The 19,526-nt window shown below is 37.2% G+C and overlaps 2 protein-coding genes and 1 pseudogene across 2 annotated transcripts; 2 read left to right on the top strand and 1 right to left on the bottom strand.

Moving 5' to 3' along the window:
- Positions 1-306: 306 nt before the first annotated feature.
- Positions 307-4,886, bottom strand: LOC143645019 (mortality factor 4-like protein 1 pseudogene; annotated as a pseudogene).
- Positions 4,887-6,355: 1,469 nt separating this feature from the next.
- LOC143645018 (olfactory receptor 8D2-like) lies at positions 6,356-7,299 on the top strand. The gene is given in 2 exon segments (XM_077114681.1): positions 6,356-6,656; positions 6,659-7,299. Coding segments are annotated over 2 exon segments (942 nt in total).
- An 8,953-nt stretch (positions 7,300-16,252) lies between these two features.
- LOC143645017 (olfactory receptor 8B3-like) lies at positions 16,253-19,122 on the top strand. The gene is made up of 3 exons (XM_077114680.1): positions 16,253-16,300; positions 18,138-18,366; positions 18,398-19,122. The coding sequence occupies exons 1-3, from the start codon at positions 16,253-16,255 to the stop codon at positions 19,120-19,122; spliced, it is 1,002 nt and encodes a 333-aa protein (XP_076970795.1).
- The last annotated feature ends 404 nt before the right edge of the window (positions 19,123-19,526 follow it).

Raw genomic sequence — 19,526 nt, 5'->3', positions numbered from 1 at the left:
AAAGGAATAGAATGGCCATCATTCAAAAGCAACTTTGTCAATTAAGCCATAAAACACCTCACAGCATGTCTCTCTGTTGTCCATCACTGAATACATTGGTAGAAATTTTTAAATGAAAAAAAAAAAAGAAAAGAAAAGAAAAAAAGGAGCATAACCTCTTTTATTTTCTGTTTAAAATTAAACCAAAAATAAACATACATCAATTCTGGTATACACTAACATTTTCAAAGTTTCATCATTTGTACAAGAGGACTAGGAGCCACAATGCATTAACAGAGACTCAAACATAAGTGAGTGTCGGCAGTCTCACACAGCTTTCTGATAATACTCAGGAGGAGCCCCTTCATAATCACTGGCACTAAACAAAGTCATGGAATTCTTTGCCAGATGCTTTAGGAAATCATGAAGACAGTTCAGCATTAAATAAAGCAAGGCTCTTCTCATCCAGAGGGGAATAGGCCAACATTGCTCAATTCGTACAAATAATCTCAGTAGGTGTGGCACTTCACACACCTGGTACATAGGTGCATCAGGTGATCTGCAAAGATTTCAGCATATGATGGACTCTCAAATTTGTAGAATCGCTGAGTGCCCAGCATTACACTGAAGAATTCTTTTATCCCTGCCACAACTTCATTAACAGCATATTCCTTATTATCTGTGTTTCCTTGAGATTTCTTATTTTGCATATTCCTCTAGAATGGAATCCACATTCTTCTTGGCAGGAATATAAAACAGCTGTTTATGCCTGGTGATTAAATTCCAGGCATCAAAAAGCCATGGTCTTAGTTTTTAAGGAATCTTTAACTTCAACTCTGTTCATGAATGTTTCCTCATTTTCAACAGTGGGCCCTTTTCTTCTGAGGGTTCTATTTGTCTTTTTGTTGTTGTTTTCATGTCAACATTTTCCTGCAGCAGACCAGATGTCTTCTTTGCTGGGACAGCCCCTCTCATCTTCCCCTCTGTATGCTGCTCCTGATTAGCGTGTTTGAAGTTCTCCCTGTTTCTACAGATTTGAGTACTCTGCTTTCTAGAACTCATTCATCCAGTTTTTATTCCAACCACTGTAATGTATAAATTATTTAATATGTTTATCCTTTATGGAAATCTTTACACACTTTGCTTCATAAAGCAAGGGCTCATGAAAGCACAGAACCCTCCTGGAATTTAGGCTTTGGATCCTGGTTAGGCACCATTTATAAGCAATTGGCTGCCACCTCCTTCTCCCTCCACCCTGACTACCGCCCCCTACTTTCTACCCCACCCAACTCAGCATCAGAAATAACATCCCGTGTGAAATGTAGAGGAACTGAAACTCTCATGCACTGTAGAAGGAAATGCAAAATGATTCAACCACTTTGGAAAATAGTTTGGCAGTGTCTCAAACAATTAACTTTATACCTACAATACAACCCCAAGAAAAATGAAAACATTTTCCATACAACGTCTTCTGTTTATAATTAATAACTACCAAACCAAGAAACAACTTAAATGTCCTTGAATAGGTGAGGATAAATAATTGTGACATATCCAAACACTGGATTACTACTCATGAGTAAAACGAAACTATCAATACACACAAAACCATGAGTGAGTCTCAAAATAGAGAGGCTGAGTAAAAGAAATTAGACTAAAAGAGTATGTAGTACATAGATCTATAAAGATACCATTCTAGAAACTGCAAAATAATCCACAGTGTCAAAAAGCATATCCATGGTTGTCTTGCAATGGGTGGGAAAAGGCTGAGAGGAGCATGAAAAAATTTGGAGGAGAGTGTACATGGTAATTTTCTTGATATTGGTGAAGGTTTCATGAGTGAATACATATGTCAAGCACCTAGTTGTAAATTTTTAAAATATGCTACATATTATAAGCCAATTATACTTCAGCAAAGCTGTTACAACTTGATAAAGATATCAGCAGATAAATAACAATGGTTTTAAGTAAGAAATTGGGACCAAATTGGAAAATTGAATGGACTTGTGCTTCCCATAGACATATGGTAAAGAAGGTGCCCTGGAACCCAGGTTACACTTTTGACTCAAAGAAAGGAAGCATGTCCTTCTTCTCCTTCTCCATGCATAATGCTCTAAAACTTCCAGATGTGTTAAAAAATACATTTTTAAGTTTCCTGGATGCGGAGGTGTAAAATGGGTTTGGCCTATATGTACAGACAATGAAAATGCTAAAGAAATATTTTATACTATTTCATTATTTTGATAAAACAATTTGACCTTTCACAGGGTGCCAAAAGTTTGCTGTTTGCTATGGAATCATTATTAACCTCCCTACCAATCAGGGGAAAATGTGTGACGTTTGTTTTAAATACCCCAGGGATCAACATGAATGCAGCTACTGCCAATAAATATGTACTCTGTAATTGTTCCTTCCCTATAGTTTCAAACTACTGGGATGAAGAGCCCTAAGGGGAACATTTGCTCATAATCATCTCATTCAGGTTCAAATGGATGTAAATAAAATTTTTCCTCTCAATACTAGAGGTCTGAAGGTCAGTAAGATTACTTTTTTTACTTTGCTTGGTTGGTCTTTGATTGCTATTCTTCATCAATGTTCCCTGAATTCCTAAGCAGAATCATCTCCAGCATTCCACCAGGATTGGAAAATGCAGGGCTGTTACTGTTTGATGATAAAATTCTCTTGTAATTCTGTGTGTGTGCACTATGTGAGGCCGAAGATATACAATTATATAGAAACTGCTGCACTTTCTCTGATGAAAATATTCAAGTAAGTCACAAAATTCCAGTTGTCTTTGATAAGACGTTGCAGTTGAAACTGAATTTTGAAAGATGGTCACTGATGGACCTACTGTTTATGCCCTGTAGACAGGAATGAACAGGCAGACAGTATCCATTTCATGTTATGTGGGCACAGAGTGTGCAATGCGTGGGGCCCCTTTCTCCTTCCACTGGTTCCATAGATATATTCTTTGCCTCACACTCTTGCCTTTCTTCTCCATGTAAAGCCCATTCAAATTAATAGTCTTTCCTTTCTAGTGAACTTTGAGGTTTAAACAATTCTCATGACTTAAATAGTATAGCATTACAATGCTATAGAGAGATAAATGTCTCTTTTACTAAAAGGACACTGAAACTAACCTATTTGTATAGCAGCTCTGATTGAGTAAGGGATCAGTCTATGAGCAAACTCATGCTCTTGAATCTTATTCTACTTCATAAACTCCACAAAGGTATATTGAAGATTTTAAATGCTATCTTTCTTTACTTCATGCATTTCCAAAAGTGGATTCAGAAAAGTCCCCAAACCTACCCTTAAAAATAAAAGAAAGGGACCAACCCTAAAACCTATATTTCAACAAACTGGCTTTTGGGTTTGCCCTTCTGTCCTGGTTGCGGTTCTGGGATGAGAAACCTAGTCAGCATTTCCATTAAATCAGCTGCTTCCAACCCAAACCAACTAATGTTTATTTTTTGAGGTTTGAACATCCTGATCCTCAAAAAGACTTCTTTAATATATTATTAAATATATTAAATAAACTTCTTTAGTAATAGTCACACTTCTGGAAACACCATCACCCACAGCTGCTACCATATTAAGCGATCTTAACACTTTGTCAAGGAAATAATGATCTGTTGTTAAAGTCATATTCCACACAGAATGTGTTTAATATTTTTTTCTGAAGTTTATCAACCTGGGAACATAGCACTGAATTACATTTTGTCACTATGTGTGGTACTAATTATTTACATCTGTCAAGGAAAATCTAGACATGAATCCATCTCCAACCCTGAGCGATCCTTTCAAAGACACAAGAACATACAATATTTTACCAACTTCAAACTCTTCAATAAAGTCCCATCACAATTAGGATAAAATTCATAGTTGTTACCAAGGTCTGTACCTGATATCAAGCTCAACTGATAACCCTCCCTCCTATCATTTTCTTCCTTGGTCTCTGCTCCATCCACACTGGTCTTCTGGCTGTTTCTCAGACAGGTTAAGCATAGCCTGTCTTTGAGCCTTTGCATTTGATGGTCTCTATTACCAGAACACTGTTGGAGTTCCTCTTACGTGATTTAGGACTCACCTCAACTGTCTCCTCTTTAGAGAGTCAGCCTTGAGTACTCTCCCAAATTACCAACTTCTTGTCTTGTACAAATTAATTTACTTCACAGTATTTCCCCCGTTTGACACTAAATCCCATATCTATTTGTCTGTGTGATTAAGAGCTTCCCCCATCAGAATATAGACTTTACGAGAACAAGAATTTGTCTCATTCAGTATTGTATCATTGGCACACAGAAGACTCTCAAACCAGTGAGACTAGATAGCTGGTAAGAGAATAAATGAATGAACTGTGGTGAGAATTACAGATAGGAATCATTACCTCTGTTTTATGTACTAGGAAGCTGGTTTATACAGGAAAAGTAACCAATCCAGAGTCATACAGCCAGAAGGTGGCCATGCCTGAAAATAAATAAGATTCCATTTGACTTCAAATCCTCAGTCTTTACCACTCACAAAGACTAAAACAGAACTATAAGATAAGAAATTACAAGCTATATGCTCTAACAGAGCTTCAAAGTATCTTTGATGGGAGGGAAGAAGCCAAAGAAATATAAATTACATGGAATTTAAATTTGAGGGAGGATTAGACTCATAAATGGCTTTGAGAAAAGGTGGGTTTTTACCCAGTAATAGAATGGCAGTTAGGTTAAGAATATGAGTAAAATTAAAGAGGATGTTCGGGAGTCTGAGATACACTGATAAATCTGATTTGACCAGAGGAATGCTTTAGAAATGGTAGGGAGTAAGTCTGTTCACATAATATCCAAGAAACCTATATACAATATATGATATTTCATAGTTCCTCTACCCATTTCCTGCAATGTTTCATTGGCCTCCATCTAGTCATTGTATCCTTAGTCTTGTTACATGCAAGCCTTGGCCACTTGAGGTATATTTTAATAATCTTTTTCTTATTGTCTTGAAAGAGGCAATGTTTTCATTCACATAATATTCCTAAATTGGAGAATTAAAAGGAAGAGCTTGCATAATCAATTTTTTTGTGTTATTGCTATAGTTTTATCTAGCAAGCTTGCATTTTAGGAATTGGGCATAGGGAATCACTTTTACACATGATAACTTCGTAAGTGTAAGTATGCACATGCACATCTATCCTTCCTATTTTTCTGTGTTAAGGTTGATTGAAAGGACAATAAGATTGTACTAAAATACAAGGAAAAAACTTGTTAATATTTATTCAGTTTTACATTTTACAATTTTAGTGTCCTCAATAAAATTATGGAGAAAATGTTAAGTGAAGTGATTTAACATTAATAAGAGCAACATAATAACTTAAATTGCACAGAAGATACCATAATATCATTGGAAAAAAAAAGAGTGGTTTACAGGGCACATGAAGTTTTTAATGAACAGACAATGGTTTTAATACTTAGTGGCTGTGTGACCTTGGAAAATTCACGTAAGCTCATTTGTAAAACAAAAGCTTTATAATTTAGAGCATTTACTTAATCTCCTTTCTCTCTGTCTTTCTGTGTCAATCAGTCCATTTGCAAAATGGAGACATTAGTGGTATCTTTTCATGAGGCTTTTAATAATAATAAATGACAACATATATATAACATCATTACATCATGCTTTGCCCATGATGGATGCTCAGTCACGCAAGCAGCATGTGCTATAATCCTCAGTTTCTTTCAACACATGAAAATAGCTTACTTTCTACGATTACTTCACCTTATGACATTCGGCATGTTTCATTCCTCTCATATCTCTATGATAATAAGGGTGTAAGTAAGGAAACACAAATTTAAAACCAGTATCTCAGAGGGATATCAAAATCTTTGAAGGAAACCAAAGCTCTCTGTGATTTGGAGTTGGGGACTGAGTGAGCAAATGCAAAATGCCAAGCCTAAATAGAAAAGTCACGGGTCATCATTAAGGGCGAAGTCAATTTCTAAGATAACAAGAGAAAACATGTTGCAGATAGAAAACCAACAAAATGGTATAACTGCTCCATATAGAGTTTCTATAAAGGTGACTGAATGACTGAAGAATTATTTCTTTCATTTATAGCAGAAGCTAAAACTCAATTTATGGAGACAAAATGGTTATCACTTTTAAATACCACAAGAAATAATAAAAACTGAAGCCAAATGAAACATTACTCTTTGGATAATGGCTTCAATTAAAAGTATGTTTTATTCTCTTGTTTCAGACTCCTGAAATTCTGCCTAAGTTGGAAATTATGCCATTTACCAGATTTTGGTTCACAAAAGGTTGTCAGATGACAATGTTTGTCTAATGAGACTCTCTTCCTCAAACCACTCAACCTATCACAACTGGGAGAAGAATGGATAATAGAAATCATTCTTCAGTAGCTATGTTTGTACTTGAAGGGCTGACAGAGCAGCCGCTGCTCCAGCTCCCCCTCTTCCTCCTGTTCCTACTGATCTACATCGCTTCCGTGGTGGGAAACTTGGGCTTGGTCTTTTTAATCAGGACCAGTTCTCAGCTTCATACCCCCATGTACTATTTCCTCAGTAACTTGTCCTTCATAGATCTATGCTACTCCTCTGTCATACTCCCCAAAATGTTAGTAAACTTCGTGACAGAGAAGAATTTCACCTTTTTTCCTGAGTGCATGTTCCAGCTTTTTTCTTCTGCTTCTTTGGTATTGATGATTCCTACATGCTCACAGTTATGGCATATGATCGCTATGTTGCCATCTGTAACCCTTTGCTCTACAATGCCACCATGTCCCATAGAGTCTGTTTTATGCTGGTCTCCAGTGTGTATACAGTGGGGGCTATAGGGGGTTTGGTTCACACCAGCTACATATCTAGTCGCTCCTTCTGTGGAACTAATGTCATACACCATTACTTCTGTGATATCCTTCCTCTTCTGAGTGTCTCCTGTTCAAGGGACTATACTAAGGAGCTTTTGGTGATGATCTTGGTGGGCGTCAATGTATTTGCATGTGCTCTGTCCATCTTCATCTCTTATGCCTTCATTCTTTCCAGGATTCTGTGCATCCACTCAGCTGCAGATAGATCTAAAGCCTTCAATACCTGCAGCTCCCATCTTGCTGCTGTTGGGGTATTTTATGGTTCCATCATCTTTATGTACTTTAAACCATCATCTACCAGTGGCACCATCCAGGAGAAGGTGGCCTCTGTGTTCTATACATCAGTGATTCCCATGCTTAACCCCCTTATCTACAGTCTTAGAAACAAGGATGTCAAAGAAGCCTTTAAGAAGGCTCTGAAGGGTGGGATACTCTCCACATCTGTGTAGACAACCGCAGCCTCAAAGCTTCTGTCATGTTTTCTTTTTTTTAATCTCTGCTTTTTGTAAGTGTGACTAGGTTCAAGTCAAGGGCTGTACTAAAATAAAGTAAACTGTATGAGTGGTTTATTTCTGATGGCCTTCACTTCCTTTTTTAGTCAAAAATCAATGCCTTTTCTGTCACCCTACCCTCCTAGCCACAAAGGAAGCAGTCTATCTGTGCTGTTCTCTACTCTTCAAGTACATATATATGTGTGTGTACACACGCACACACACACACACACACACACATGTTTTTACCTCAAAGTCCTTATTCTGCTAATTGCTCTTGCTAATAAAATCTCATGGCCAAATCTATTTTAAGGTCTTAATGTCTAATAATAGCTGACTGTGAAAATTCTCAGTAATATTTGCCTCTTAATAAGGTTCTGGAATCGACATTTCTTAATACAACTTTAAAGGAATATAATTCCTAGTAAAAGTGTATTATCATGAAACTTTCAGCTCCTGCTATTATTTTTGAAGATTAGATTTGTCTTGTGAAGGTCTAAAATGGGTTAAAATTGGTCTGGAAGGTGGAGAAAGAAATAAAGTCATTTTAATTCTCATTGTAGTTTCATTTAACCTCTTTTCTTTTTAACGTGTTGCATACTGTGACTCCTCTACGTTAGATCTAAAGCTCACTTCCTCTAGGATAAGTTCTGTAATTGTTTGCTGTCCATTTTCCAACTATTCAGAATAATCCCTAATTCTTAGTACTTCATTATAATTCATTGATTCATACAATCATTCAACTAAACAGACAAAAATATTTACTGAGCAACTATATGCCAGATATTGTGAATACAGTAATGAACATAAACAGAGAAAAATCCTCACCCTTATGAGAAGCAAATAACGAACAAATGAATAAGGAAACACGTAATACAGCCAATGGTGAGAAGTTCTATATGGTAGCTAAAGTGTAGTAGAGGTTGGAGTACTATGATAGAAGGAGACTTGCTCTATTAAATATTCATATGAGGGGTTAAAAAAAGCTGATATTTGAGTAGAAACCTAAAGGAGAGGAATCAAGCTAATTGAATGTCTGAAAGAAAAGTATTTCAGGTACAGAGACAGTAAATTCAGTCTCTGAAACAGGCCTGTGTATAGTCAGTCATGGAACAGCAAGTTGGAAGATATACTTTGAGAATGGTGGACACAGGGAAGAACACAGGAGGTGCCATCTAAGAGATGGTTGTAGGAGTTGGCATAGAAACTGCAAGGTAGTAAGGGAAAGTTTCAGGCCTTGATTGTCATTGTGAGTGAAATGGGAAACCACTAGAGGGTTTGAACAGAAGAATGACTTGTACTCTGCCCATTGAAAGCACCTAAAATAATGAAATCCAAGTGAACAACAGAAACAAAACAAAACAGTACCTATCAGACAATGTTATTTGGATCTGAATACCATTTCAAGGCAGTCACATGAATTCAAGGAAAGCCTGGAACACTTTATTATTCCAAAGACTAAAACAGTAATCAGTAATTACGGAATCATGTCAAAAAGACAGTGATTCCAGCTTGAAGGGGTTCTTACTGGCCAAATTTAGAAAAATCTGAGAATCAAAATGAATGTTAGGGGGTGCTGTGATGGTGGCTCAGTGGCAGAATTTTCACCTGTCCATGCTGGAGACCCACATTCAATTCCTAGTGCCTGTCCATGCAAAAAAAAAATTAGGAATGGCTTATAAAGATCCTTGGATCCATTTTGATCCCAAAATAATGACAATGATAAAGTAAAAAGTATTAGAGAAGGGAAAGCTTTCTTTACAGAAGAAAGAAACAATAGCATTAGATCATCACTATATTGCAAGGAACATAATAATGATTGATTTAGGTAAGAATCATCAGTGAAAACTAAAATCACAGTGTAAAAAATTATCAGCCAACAAGGATAAGATAGGCATACAGTCTCACAGTATTATGTTACAGATTAGTTAATAAAAAAGGGTGAGGGATATATTTTCAATGGTGGAATTCACTGGAAACTATTTTTACTAAATAAAGTTCACCACCAATGATGGAGCAATTTCCATTATGTGCTTCCTGATATGATTTTCTATGTAGTTTCTATGTAGTTATCTGGGGAATAAAATTGTAACCTGAATCCAATAATAAGGAAACAATAATTTTAATCCAAACTAAGGTATAATCTGTGAAATAACTGTCTATGATTCTTTAAAAATGTCAGTGGCATTAAAAAAGGAAATAGAAAAAAAAGCTAGGAATGGCTATAGATTAATGTAGAGCAAGGAGACATGATATATAATAGTTGTATTGTGGTTCTGCAGGGGAATTTTCCAATTCATTGGAGACAGCAACTGAATTAGTTAAAGAGGAAGTGGCATGATGTCTGTAACCATCTCTCAAATGGTACAGCATATGTGTACATGGTATGTGTGATTGCGTATGTGCATGTGTGCGCATGCATGTGTGCTGTGTGATGTGGAAAAAGAGAAATCTACAGCAAATGTGGCATATGTTAACAATTGTTTAATTCAAATAAGAATATCTGGATGATCTTTGCAAATTCTTGCAAATTTTCTATCAGTTTTAAATTGTTCAGGATGTGGCAAGAAGAAGAGAGATCAGTTAGGAGGCGATTATGTTAATCCAAGTGTGAGATGAGAGTAGATTGGACCAGGGCAGGAACAGTGGAGGCAATGAGCAGAGGTGAGATTCTGGATATATTATGAGGATCAAGTCATTAATATTTGTCCATGGTTATGATGCAGGTTGCTAGAGAAGAGAGTAATGAAAACTGACTGATGATTTTGGCTTTAGCTACTGGAAGTACAGAGTTGCAATTTCAAGATGAGAAAAGTTGTGAGAGGAGCCAGTTTGGTTGTGTATATTTCCATAGCATGTATGATGATCACGCCTTCCTTACTAAACCAAAAACCCTTCTGAGACAGAAATAATTTAGTATATTTCATTTCCATACTGTCACTTATTATTTTAAAAATGTACATCTGAGAAATAGAGCAGAAAGAGTCTAGATTTCATAAAAAGTATCAAACATCATCAAGAAAACTAAGAAGGGGAACTGTTATTGGCTGAGTCCTAATTATAGAGATAGACACTTCTGAGAAAAATATATTACTTAAGTAGATTTTGCATTTAACACAGCTTTTCTGCTGCCAAACAGTGGGACCAAAACTAGCAAAAGACATAAAAAATGAACTGATGTTGAAAACAGGAGGAAAGGATAGAATTGAAATAATGTACTAACTTTCAGGTATTTTGGCTCTTCACTCTGGAAGGAATCAGAAGAAAATCACTATCTTGGGATTTAGAAGCCATCAACAGAGCTTCAAAATAGCTCGTTAACCACGGGAAATTTTCTATATATCTTTGGAATATAATTTCCTTAATTTCAGTAAATTCCATTCCAGCCTCCAGGTTCCTAGAAGCAAAAACTTTGAGGCCCTCAGACATAAATACATGGAAGTCCAAATTTCTCCTTCATGCCATTTGTTGCAAAAGTATGTTAACACAATGCTGACAAAGTTGCGTAATGCCTGTTTACTCCCCTGTGACAAGAGCAACCACATCTGCTTTCTATGCCGTTGTATCTCCAAAGCCTAGAACAGTAAATGACATGGTTGTTCAACAATACTTATTGAATCAATCAATAAATGAATATCTAAAGATAAGAATTATAAGCAACAACAACAACAAAATAACATAGACAACTTAGGGAATGTATCCAAATTTCCAGATACATGTATGGCTCTCATCTGGGAATATCTCTGATATGACTCTGATTTTCATGCCTTCATACATCTCCAAAGACTATCCCCCCCACCCCCGCATGACTGAAATTAAGAAGCAAGATTAAAGTGCTGCCTTGACATCTTATATGCTCACAGGATCCTAAGGGACTAAGCATGAGTTCCTCTGTTCTCACCAGATACACACCTTCACTATGGAAAGTGTCTACATCAGGCTGGTTTCCCTCTCAGTCAGAGCTGTACATCACTCAGTCCTCAACCTAATGACTTTCACATCTCTGAAGGCCTGGAAAATATTTAAACATGTCAATCACATATGCCTTCAGGAACAAAGGGACACCTCATCTTCTTTTCACCACAAAGCCCACACCCACAGTCCCTGTTGGTTCACTCTGATCCCTAGGGCAAGCCCTGTGGGGTCTTGCATGTGGGGTCCTCCTCCTCTGGGTTGTGAGTATGTGTGGCCAACAAACTGCTGCCAATCTCTTCTGTTCAGTTTTGGATGTCATGTGTTCAGCCATCCCATAATATCTGAGAGGGAGGATCCCTACTTCAATAATGAAGTGTGAAGGAGTTGGTTGAACAAAGATGTGTGGAGATTCCTGGCCACATTGTAAAGGGGAGACTGTAAGAAAAGGATAAACTCTGTCACCTAACAACTCAGTTTTAAACATGAGTAGCTAATGCATTGCACAGTTATTTTAGAGAAATTAAATTCCTAAGATTGTGGTTCTTTTTCTCATTTTTTATAGTACATAGTAGGAAAATTGAGAATCAGAGAGGATAAGTGACTTACCCCAAAACTCGCAGTTAATATCTGCAGAACAGGAACGGACTCAAACTTAGTCTCTTGGACTCTAAAGCCCAATCTTTTTACCATTGTTTTGATTAAGACTTGGAAGAACCTCTATAAAACTGTTAATTTTCTTCACTCAGGCTACATGGGGAAGAAAGAAATAGAAGCTTTCTTTGTACTTAGGGTATATCTTCAAACATTAGGATTCTTTATCTTGCTTTTTAACTAAGCCCTAAATTATTAAAACACAGAACATTCTAGAAAACTAATAAAGATCTTTAATACTAGTGAAGTGTATCTAATCTAACCTATTATTTCCTAATGATAAAACCAGAGGTTCAGAAGGGTTAACATTTTACCTAATAGAGTAAAACCAGCATGCATGCACCTGACAGATCATAAAACCAGCCATGTAAACCCAGATTGTCTGTCATCAAGACCAGAAACCCTTCCACTACTCTATGCTTACTATGCAAATTGCAGCTCATGATCACTACCTTTCTATTGATATGTATAGATGTCAAGCCTTTTCAGATGAAATTCATGATCAGCATTTCATTTCATCTTAGATACCACTTCTTCTGGCGCTGTCAATCTTTCTGCTCTCAGTTGACAATGCCCTTTCCCTATTCATGGTGGTATATAACCCTACACCTAATTTCTGCTCCTCAGACACAAAACCTTTCCAGCTTTTATACCAACCATCCTCATTTCTTATAAAACTCTGCCCCAAGATCCTCACTTGCCTAGTCATTTCTTTCTACTCAGATCCTAGTTTAAATAGCAAATGTTCAGAAAGCCCTTTCCCAATCATTCAATTTGAAAAACCTCACATTGTCATAGTATATCCTACTGTTTTCTTTTCATTTTTTCATGTATTACTACCACACATTTTCTTGTTACTTTGTTTTAGTGTTTGTCTCATCTGGCTAAGATGTAAGCTCACACTACATATTTCTTGTTCATTGCTGTCTTCACAGTGTCATGAGGATGCCTGCACCTACCTCAATTAATATATATTGAATGAATTAAAATTGTATTTACTAGAATTTAGGGCACGGATCAGGTGATAGACCAGTTTTGCAAAGCTGATTATTATGAATTATTGGAGCAGAAAGACTGGAATACATTTTCTCAGGTGCAGCTGGCAAAAGTAGAGGTGTGGGGAGAGTAAGACAAGATTACAATGGGACCTGAGTAGGAAGAGAGGATCAGTGAAATGGTAGAAATTAAATATGCCTTCAAATATCCTCTTTCCCTGTGAAAGTCATGAAGTTCTCGGTGTAATTCTTTCTTTTGACAGATTCTCAAGTTCATGTCCACAACTCACCTTTATTATTTTTTTTTAAGCATAACCCTCAGAAAAATTCTGAGTCACATTCAATCTCACTCTGTTCTGAACATATTTCTCAGATAACTGACCATAAAAGCTTTCCTTTTTTTAGATGTACAGACTTTAGGAGAAAATGGGCTCTCTATCTCTAAAATAAAATAGTTTATGCTGCTATTTTGCTTAGAATATCAGACAAAATAAAATTAATGTCAAAAGGTTTTAGAAGAGACAAAGAAGGACAGTATATGTGATGGTTAGGTTCTGGTGTCAACTTGGCAAAGTTATTATGAGCAGTTGTCCAGTGAGGCAAGCACTGGCCTCACCATTGCTGCAAAGCTATTTTGTGGCTGGTTAATAAACTGGAAGGCTGGTGTATTATGTCATTAGTCAGTTGATTGCATCTGTAGAAGATTACATCTGCAGTCAACTAAGGTGTGTCTCCCATGCCTCCAACCACTTGAAGGCTTTTAAGGAAGAAGAAAGACTCTTTGCTTCAGCCAGCAAGCCTCTCCTGTGGAGTTCATCCAGACCCTTCATTGGAGCCTCTGACTTCACAGCCTGCCCAATGGATATTGAACTCTTCATCCTCGCAGTTACATGAGATACCTTTATAAATCTTGTATTCACAGATCTTTCCTGTTGGTTCCGTTTCTCTAGAGAATTCTGACTAACTACTATATATTAATAAAAGAGGTAATCCACCAAGAAGGAATAACTATCATAAATATTTATGCACCTAACCACGATGCTCCAAAATTCCAGAGGAAACACTGACAAAACTTAAGGGAGAAATAAATGTCTCTACATAATAGTTGGAGACTTTAATCCATCACTCTCATCAATAGATGGGACATCTAGACCTAAGACCCATAATAAAACAGAGAAATTGAATCTTGAGTAATATGTAAAATAAGCTAGACATAACAGACATCTACAGAGCATTGTGCTACAGAACAGCTGATCTACATTCTTCTCAAGTACTCATAGATTGTCCTCCAGGATAGGCCACATATTGGGTTAAAAAACATTCTTGATATATTTTTAAAGACTGAAATTATACAAAACATTTTCCCTGACCATAATGGAATGAAGCTAGAAACCAAGAAGAGGCAGACAACTGGAAAATTCACAAATATATGAAGGTTGAAAAAACATACTCTTAAACATTATCAATGGGTGTTTTAGTTTGCTAGCTGCTGGAATGCAATATACCAGAAATGGAATGATTTTTAAAAAGGGGAGTTTAGTGAGTTGCTAGTTTACAGTTCTAAGGCCGAGAAAATGTCCCAATTAAAACAAGTCTAAAGAAATGTCCAATCAAAGGCATCTAGGGAAAGATACCTTGGTTCAAGAAGACCGATGAAGTTCAGGGTTTCTCTCTCAATTGAGATGGCACATGGCAAACACAGTCAGGGCTTCTCTCCCAACTGGAAGGGCAAATGGCAAATATGGCATCATCTGCTAGCTTTCTCTCCTGGCTTCCTATTTCATGAAGCTCCCCGGGAGGCATCTTCCTTCTTCATCTCCAAAGGTCACTGGCTGGTGGACTCTCTGCTTCGTGGTGCGGCAGCATTCTCTGCCCTCTCTGAGTCTCTCATTCTCCAAAATGTTTCCTCTTTTGTAGGACTTCAGAAACTAATCAAGACCCACTCAAATGGGTGGAGACATGTCATCCCCTAATCCAGTTCTTAACTAAATCTCATCAATCAGGGAGATGATCTCATTACACTTTCAAACATGCAGTATTGAATAGAGATTATTCTAAGTTTATGAAATGGGATTTATATTAAAACATGGCTTTTCTTAGGGCGCATGCTTCCTTTCAAACCAGCACAATGGGCCAAAGAAGAAATTGCAGAGGACATCAGTAAATATCTCAAGATGAATGAAAATGAAAACATAATATATCAAAACTTATGGTGTATCTCCCCACCAGGCACCCCAACCACAGGAAGGAAAAACAATTTCTTCCAGTGGTTCCCAAGAGAAGGCACCCAAAGCTCAGGGAGTACTTAGGCCACATCTATGACTGATGACACTGTAAACTGTGATAAAGGAGAGTCCTCCAAGAAAACGCTACTTTTTCTAGTGTGATAAAGAAATTGAGCACTGGAATATGGTGACGGTGTCATCATGCTTGTCTTGTTGTGATTGTAAACCCAGAAGAAGACAGTTGTCAGATGAGCTGTTAACAATGCAGCCATTGGAGAACTTGAAAGATGTAGTTATAGAATTCACTCAGGAAGAGTGAGCCATGCTGGATACATTCCAGAGAAAGCTGTTCAGAGATGTGATGCTGGAGAATACCAGTCATCTTCTCTCAGTGGGATATCAGGTCTGTAAATCAGATATAGCTTCAAAGTTGGTTCAAGGAAAGGAACTGTGGGAAGAAGGAATTGAATTGTCCCAAAACCAAAATTCAGGTGAGTTCTTGGGACATGTGCATCAGGACAAGGAGGAAACTTGTCAATGAGCAAGGAAAGTAGTTTTAAAGATCAAGAGATGTTATCCATGCATCATATCTGTAGGAAAGAGATATCTGCCATCATATCATTTGTAAGCATTATGGCTGTAACCCTGGCCTTCCAAATAGATACCTGGGAGTGGAATACATTAAGAATTCAGTACAATCACTTACCTAAGCAGAATTCTCATACTCAAAAGAATGGCATCCTATATAGTGAATTGCCAGAAGAATGTGCTTACACTCCATAGTGACTTAACATGTATTAACTCACAGGGGTAAGGAAACCCTATCTCAGAAATCTGTTTGGACAAGCCCCAAAAGACCAATCATCTTTTAACCAACAAAAGCATTTTTACACTAGAAGTAAGTAACGAATGTCATGTAATTGAGAAAACCTTTGTTCAAAATTCTGGCCATATATATTATAACGGGACTCATATTGGAGAGAAACCCTTTGAATATCATCTATGTGGGAAAGCATTTACTAAATATTCTGAACTGACAAAGCATGAGAGAACTCATATTGGAAAGAAACTATATGAATTCCATTTACGTGTGAAAGCCTTCACTGTGTTCTGCCCTTAGAGAACATGAGAGAATGCACATTGGAGAGAAGCCCGGTGAATGTCATCTATGTGGTAAAGCCTTCACTCATTATTCTAGTCTTAGATAACATGAGAGAATTCACATTGGAAAGAAACCATATGAAGGCCATCTATGTGGGAAAGCCTTCACTCTTGGTTCTTATCTTAGAGTACATGAGAGAATTCACACCGGAGAGAAACCTTATGAATGTCATTTATGTGGAAAAGTCTTCACTTGAGGTTCTACCCTTAAAGAACATGAAAGAATTCACACAGAAGAGAAATATTATGAATGTCATCTGTGTGGTAAAGTCTTCACCCATTATTCTAACCCTAGGCAGCATGAGAACACTCACACTGGAGAGAAACCCTATGAATGTCTTCTATGTGGGAAAGCCATCAGTTTTTGTTCTTATCTTAGAGTACGTGAGAGAACTCACACTGGAGAGAAACTGTGTGAATGTCATTTATGTGGGAAAACCTTCATTCAACGTTCTAACCTGAGAACACATGAGAGAATTCATACTGGAGAAAATCTTATGAATGTCATTTATGCTAGAAAGTCTTCTCCCTTATTCTAACCTTAGAAAACATAAGAGAATGCACACTGTAGTGAAACCTTAGGAAGGTCAGCTATGTGGGAAAGCCTTTCCTCAGTATCTTAACCAGAGACAACAAGTAAGTACCTTTGTCTGTAGCATTCAGCCTTGGCTAAAGGACAGTCAGTCTTCAGATTTCCCAGGTGATGGAGCTCATGCGCAAAATTGAATCCATACATAGTGCTGTTACCACAGCATCACAAAATCATTCATAACACTGAATACAAAGTGGCCATTCATATACTATTCATATACTATTCATTCATTACCTCCTTAATTAAATTCAAACTCAGTATTCCTACTTTGATTGGCATGGATTTATGTAGCTTAGTCTCTATAATAGGATTTAATCATGTTCTCCCTTAATGGCATGGTATGACATGGTAATTAATAATATTTTGAAATAATTATTGAATGTAGAGATTTTATATATACAATCTTGTAATAACAGAGAACCTCTGGTCTGCTCAAATTCCCAATGGTTATAGCTTTACTACATTTACTCCTTAACACAAAATACACGAGTGTATATTTCCTCAAAACAGGAACACTCCCCTAAGCAACCACACAAACCTAATCAGTAAATAAAGTGTTTTCCATATTATGATCCAATCCAGGGATTAAGGGATGCTGCTTTCTTCCCCATTTTTACGATCTTGTCATTCAAGTGAAAATGGCAAAAAAAAGATCTGTTTGGGGTAAGCAGAGAATGTTAGTAGTCATAAGAGGTGCCAAGTTTCCTTTTTCTCCTTCTCCATGGAGGTAACTCTCACTCTTATAGATTTATGGCTTTTAATCAGTGATTTGGGGCAGCTACTGAACCTCTCCCGGGCTTTAGTCCCTTAGTTTGGATCCTGAGACATTGCTTATGATTCACGCTGTGGCAGGTTCTAACCTGAAAGAGAAGCCAGAGCCAGATTGCTAGGGCCTCTACCTCCAGTTTTCCTGGTGAGGATGGGTTCAGGTGAAGGACGAGATGCTGAGATGAGATTGAACGATTCTGTCTGGTCCTTCTCCCCTATTCCTTGGTTTATCTATCATTCATCTTTAGTCTGGCAGAACTGGTTTTCATTTACAGGCTAATCTGGTGGTGCTCTTGGCTATATTTGGCTTAATAATATAATAAGAACTCACTGTCACTCAATATCCTGACAGTGGTAAAGGCAGATTCTATTGTTCAGGTTGAGCTAGTCTCATTCAGTCCTACTTATACATACCATCCTGTGGGAAGGGATATTGTGAGAATATCTTGGTTGCCCTCTGATATAACCCTTTTTTTCCTTATCCCACAGATACCCCAGAAGAGAATGTCTTCTGGAAATGGCTCTTTTGTGACTGAATTTATTCTGGTGGGAATAACAGAACACCCACATCTCCAATGCCCTCTGTTCTTACTTTTTCTAGCAATGTATATATTTACCTTGTTGGGAAACTTGGGTTTGATAACTTTAATTTTCCTGAATTCCCACCTTCACACTCCCATGTACTTTTTCCTCTTTAACTTGTCTTTCAATTCTTTTGAAATAAAGAAGAATAAAACCTCTTTTATTCTTTTATTCTTCTGTTTTCACATCCAAAATGCTGATCAACTTCATATCAGAGAAGAATGTTATCTCCTACCAGGAATGCATGGCCCAGCTCTTCTTTTTCTGTTTTTTTGTCATTTCAGAGTGCTACGTGCTGACATCAATGGCCTATGATCACTATGTGGCCATCTGTAATCCACTCTTGTATAACATTGCTATGTCAGCTAAAGTATGTGCCAATCTTATGTTTGGTTCATACCTGATGGCATTTTCTGGTGCTATGGCCCACACTGGATGTATGCTGAGACTGACCTTCTGTGATGCCAACACCATCAACCATTATTTCTGTGACATCCTCCCTGTGCTCCAGCTCTCCTGCACAAGTACCTATGTCAATGAGCTGGTGGTCTTCATTGTGGTGGGCATCAACATCTTCATGCCCAGTCTCACCATCTTTTCCTCTTATGGTTTCATTCTCTGCAGCATCCTTCACATGAATTCCACTGAGGTCAGATATAAAGCCTTCAGCACCTGCAGTTCTCACATAATGGCTGTTTCTCTGTTCTTTGAATCATATTCATTTATGTATCTCCAACCATCTTCTGCCACATCTATGAATGAGGGAAAAATCTCTTCCGTATTTTATACAATTGTGGTCCCCATGATGAACCCCTTAATATACAGCTTGAGGAATAAAGATGTTAAACTTGCCCTTAGGAAAACACTGCATAGGAAAAATTTTTTGTTATAAATAATATCTCCTCTGTGGACTCTTTCAGACAAGAAGGTTCAATGTGTTTATTTACAATATATTTGTTGGAAGCCTCTCATTCTATTTATTTTTATGAGGAAGTAAATTTGAGGCTTCTTTCAATCAATTATTTCCAGTGCTGATAAAGTATATTGTCATCTTTTCCTCACCATTTTTTCAATATCTTTATCTTCTACCTCTTTGCCTGTATGTTTTTTCATTATCATTGAAAATTTTCTTTCTGCTGAAATATGATGAACAATTATTGCACAATGGTTGAGTAAAGTAACACTAAGGTGACATTTTGTCCTTGAATGGGCCAATCCTTGTCCAAAAGTTGGAATGTGTCATTTGGAACATGAATCAATATGTTTGCATTCCTGTAATTCCATCTTCACTAAGCA

The sequence above is a fragment of the Tamandua tetradactyla genome, chromosome 8 (genome assembly GCF_023851605.1).
Source record: "Tamandua tetradactyla isolate mTamTet1 chromosome 8, mTamTet1.pri, whole genome shotgun sequence".
Lineage (NCBI taxonomy): Eukaryota > Metazoa > Chordata > Mammalia > Pilosa > Myrmecophagidae > Tamandua > Tamandua tetradactyla.
This window is presented reverse-complemented; position numbering and strand designations above follow the sequence as displayed.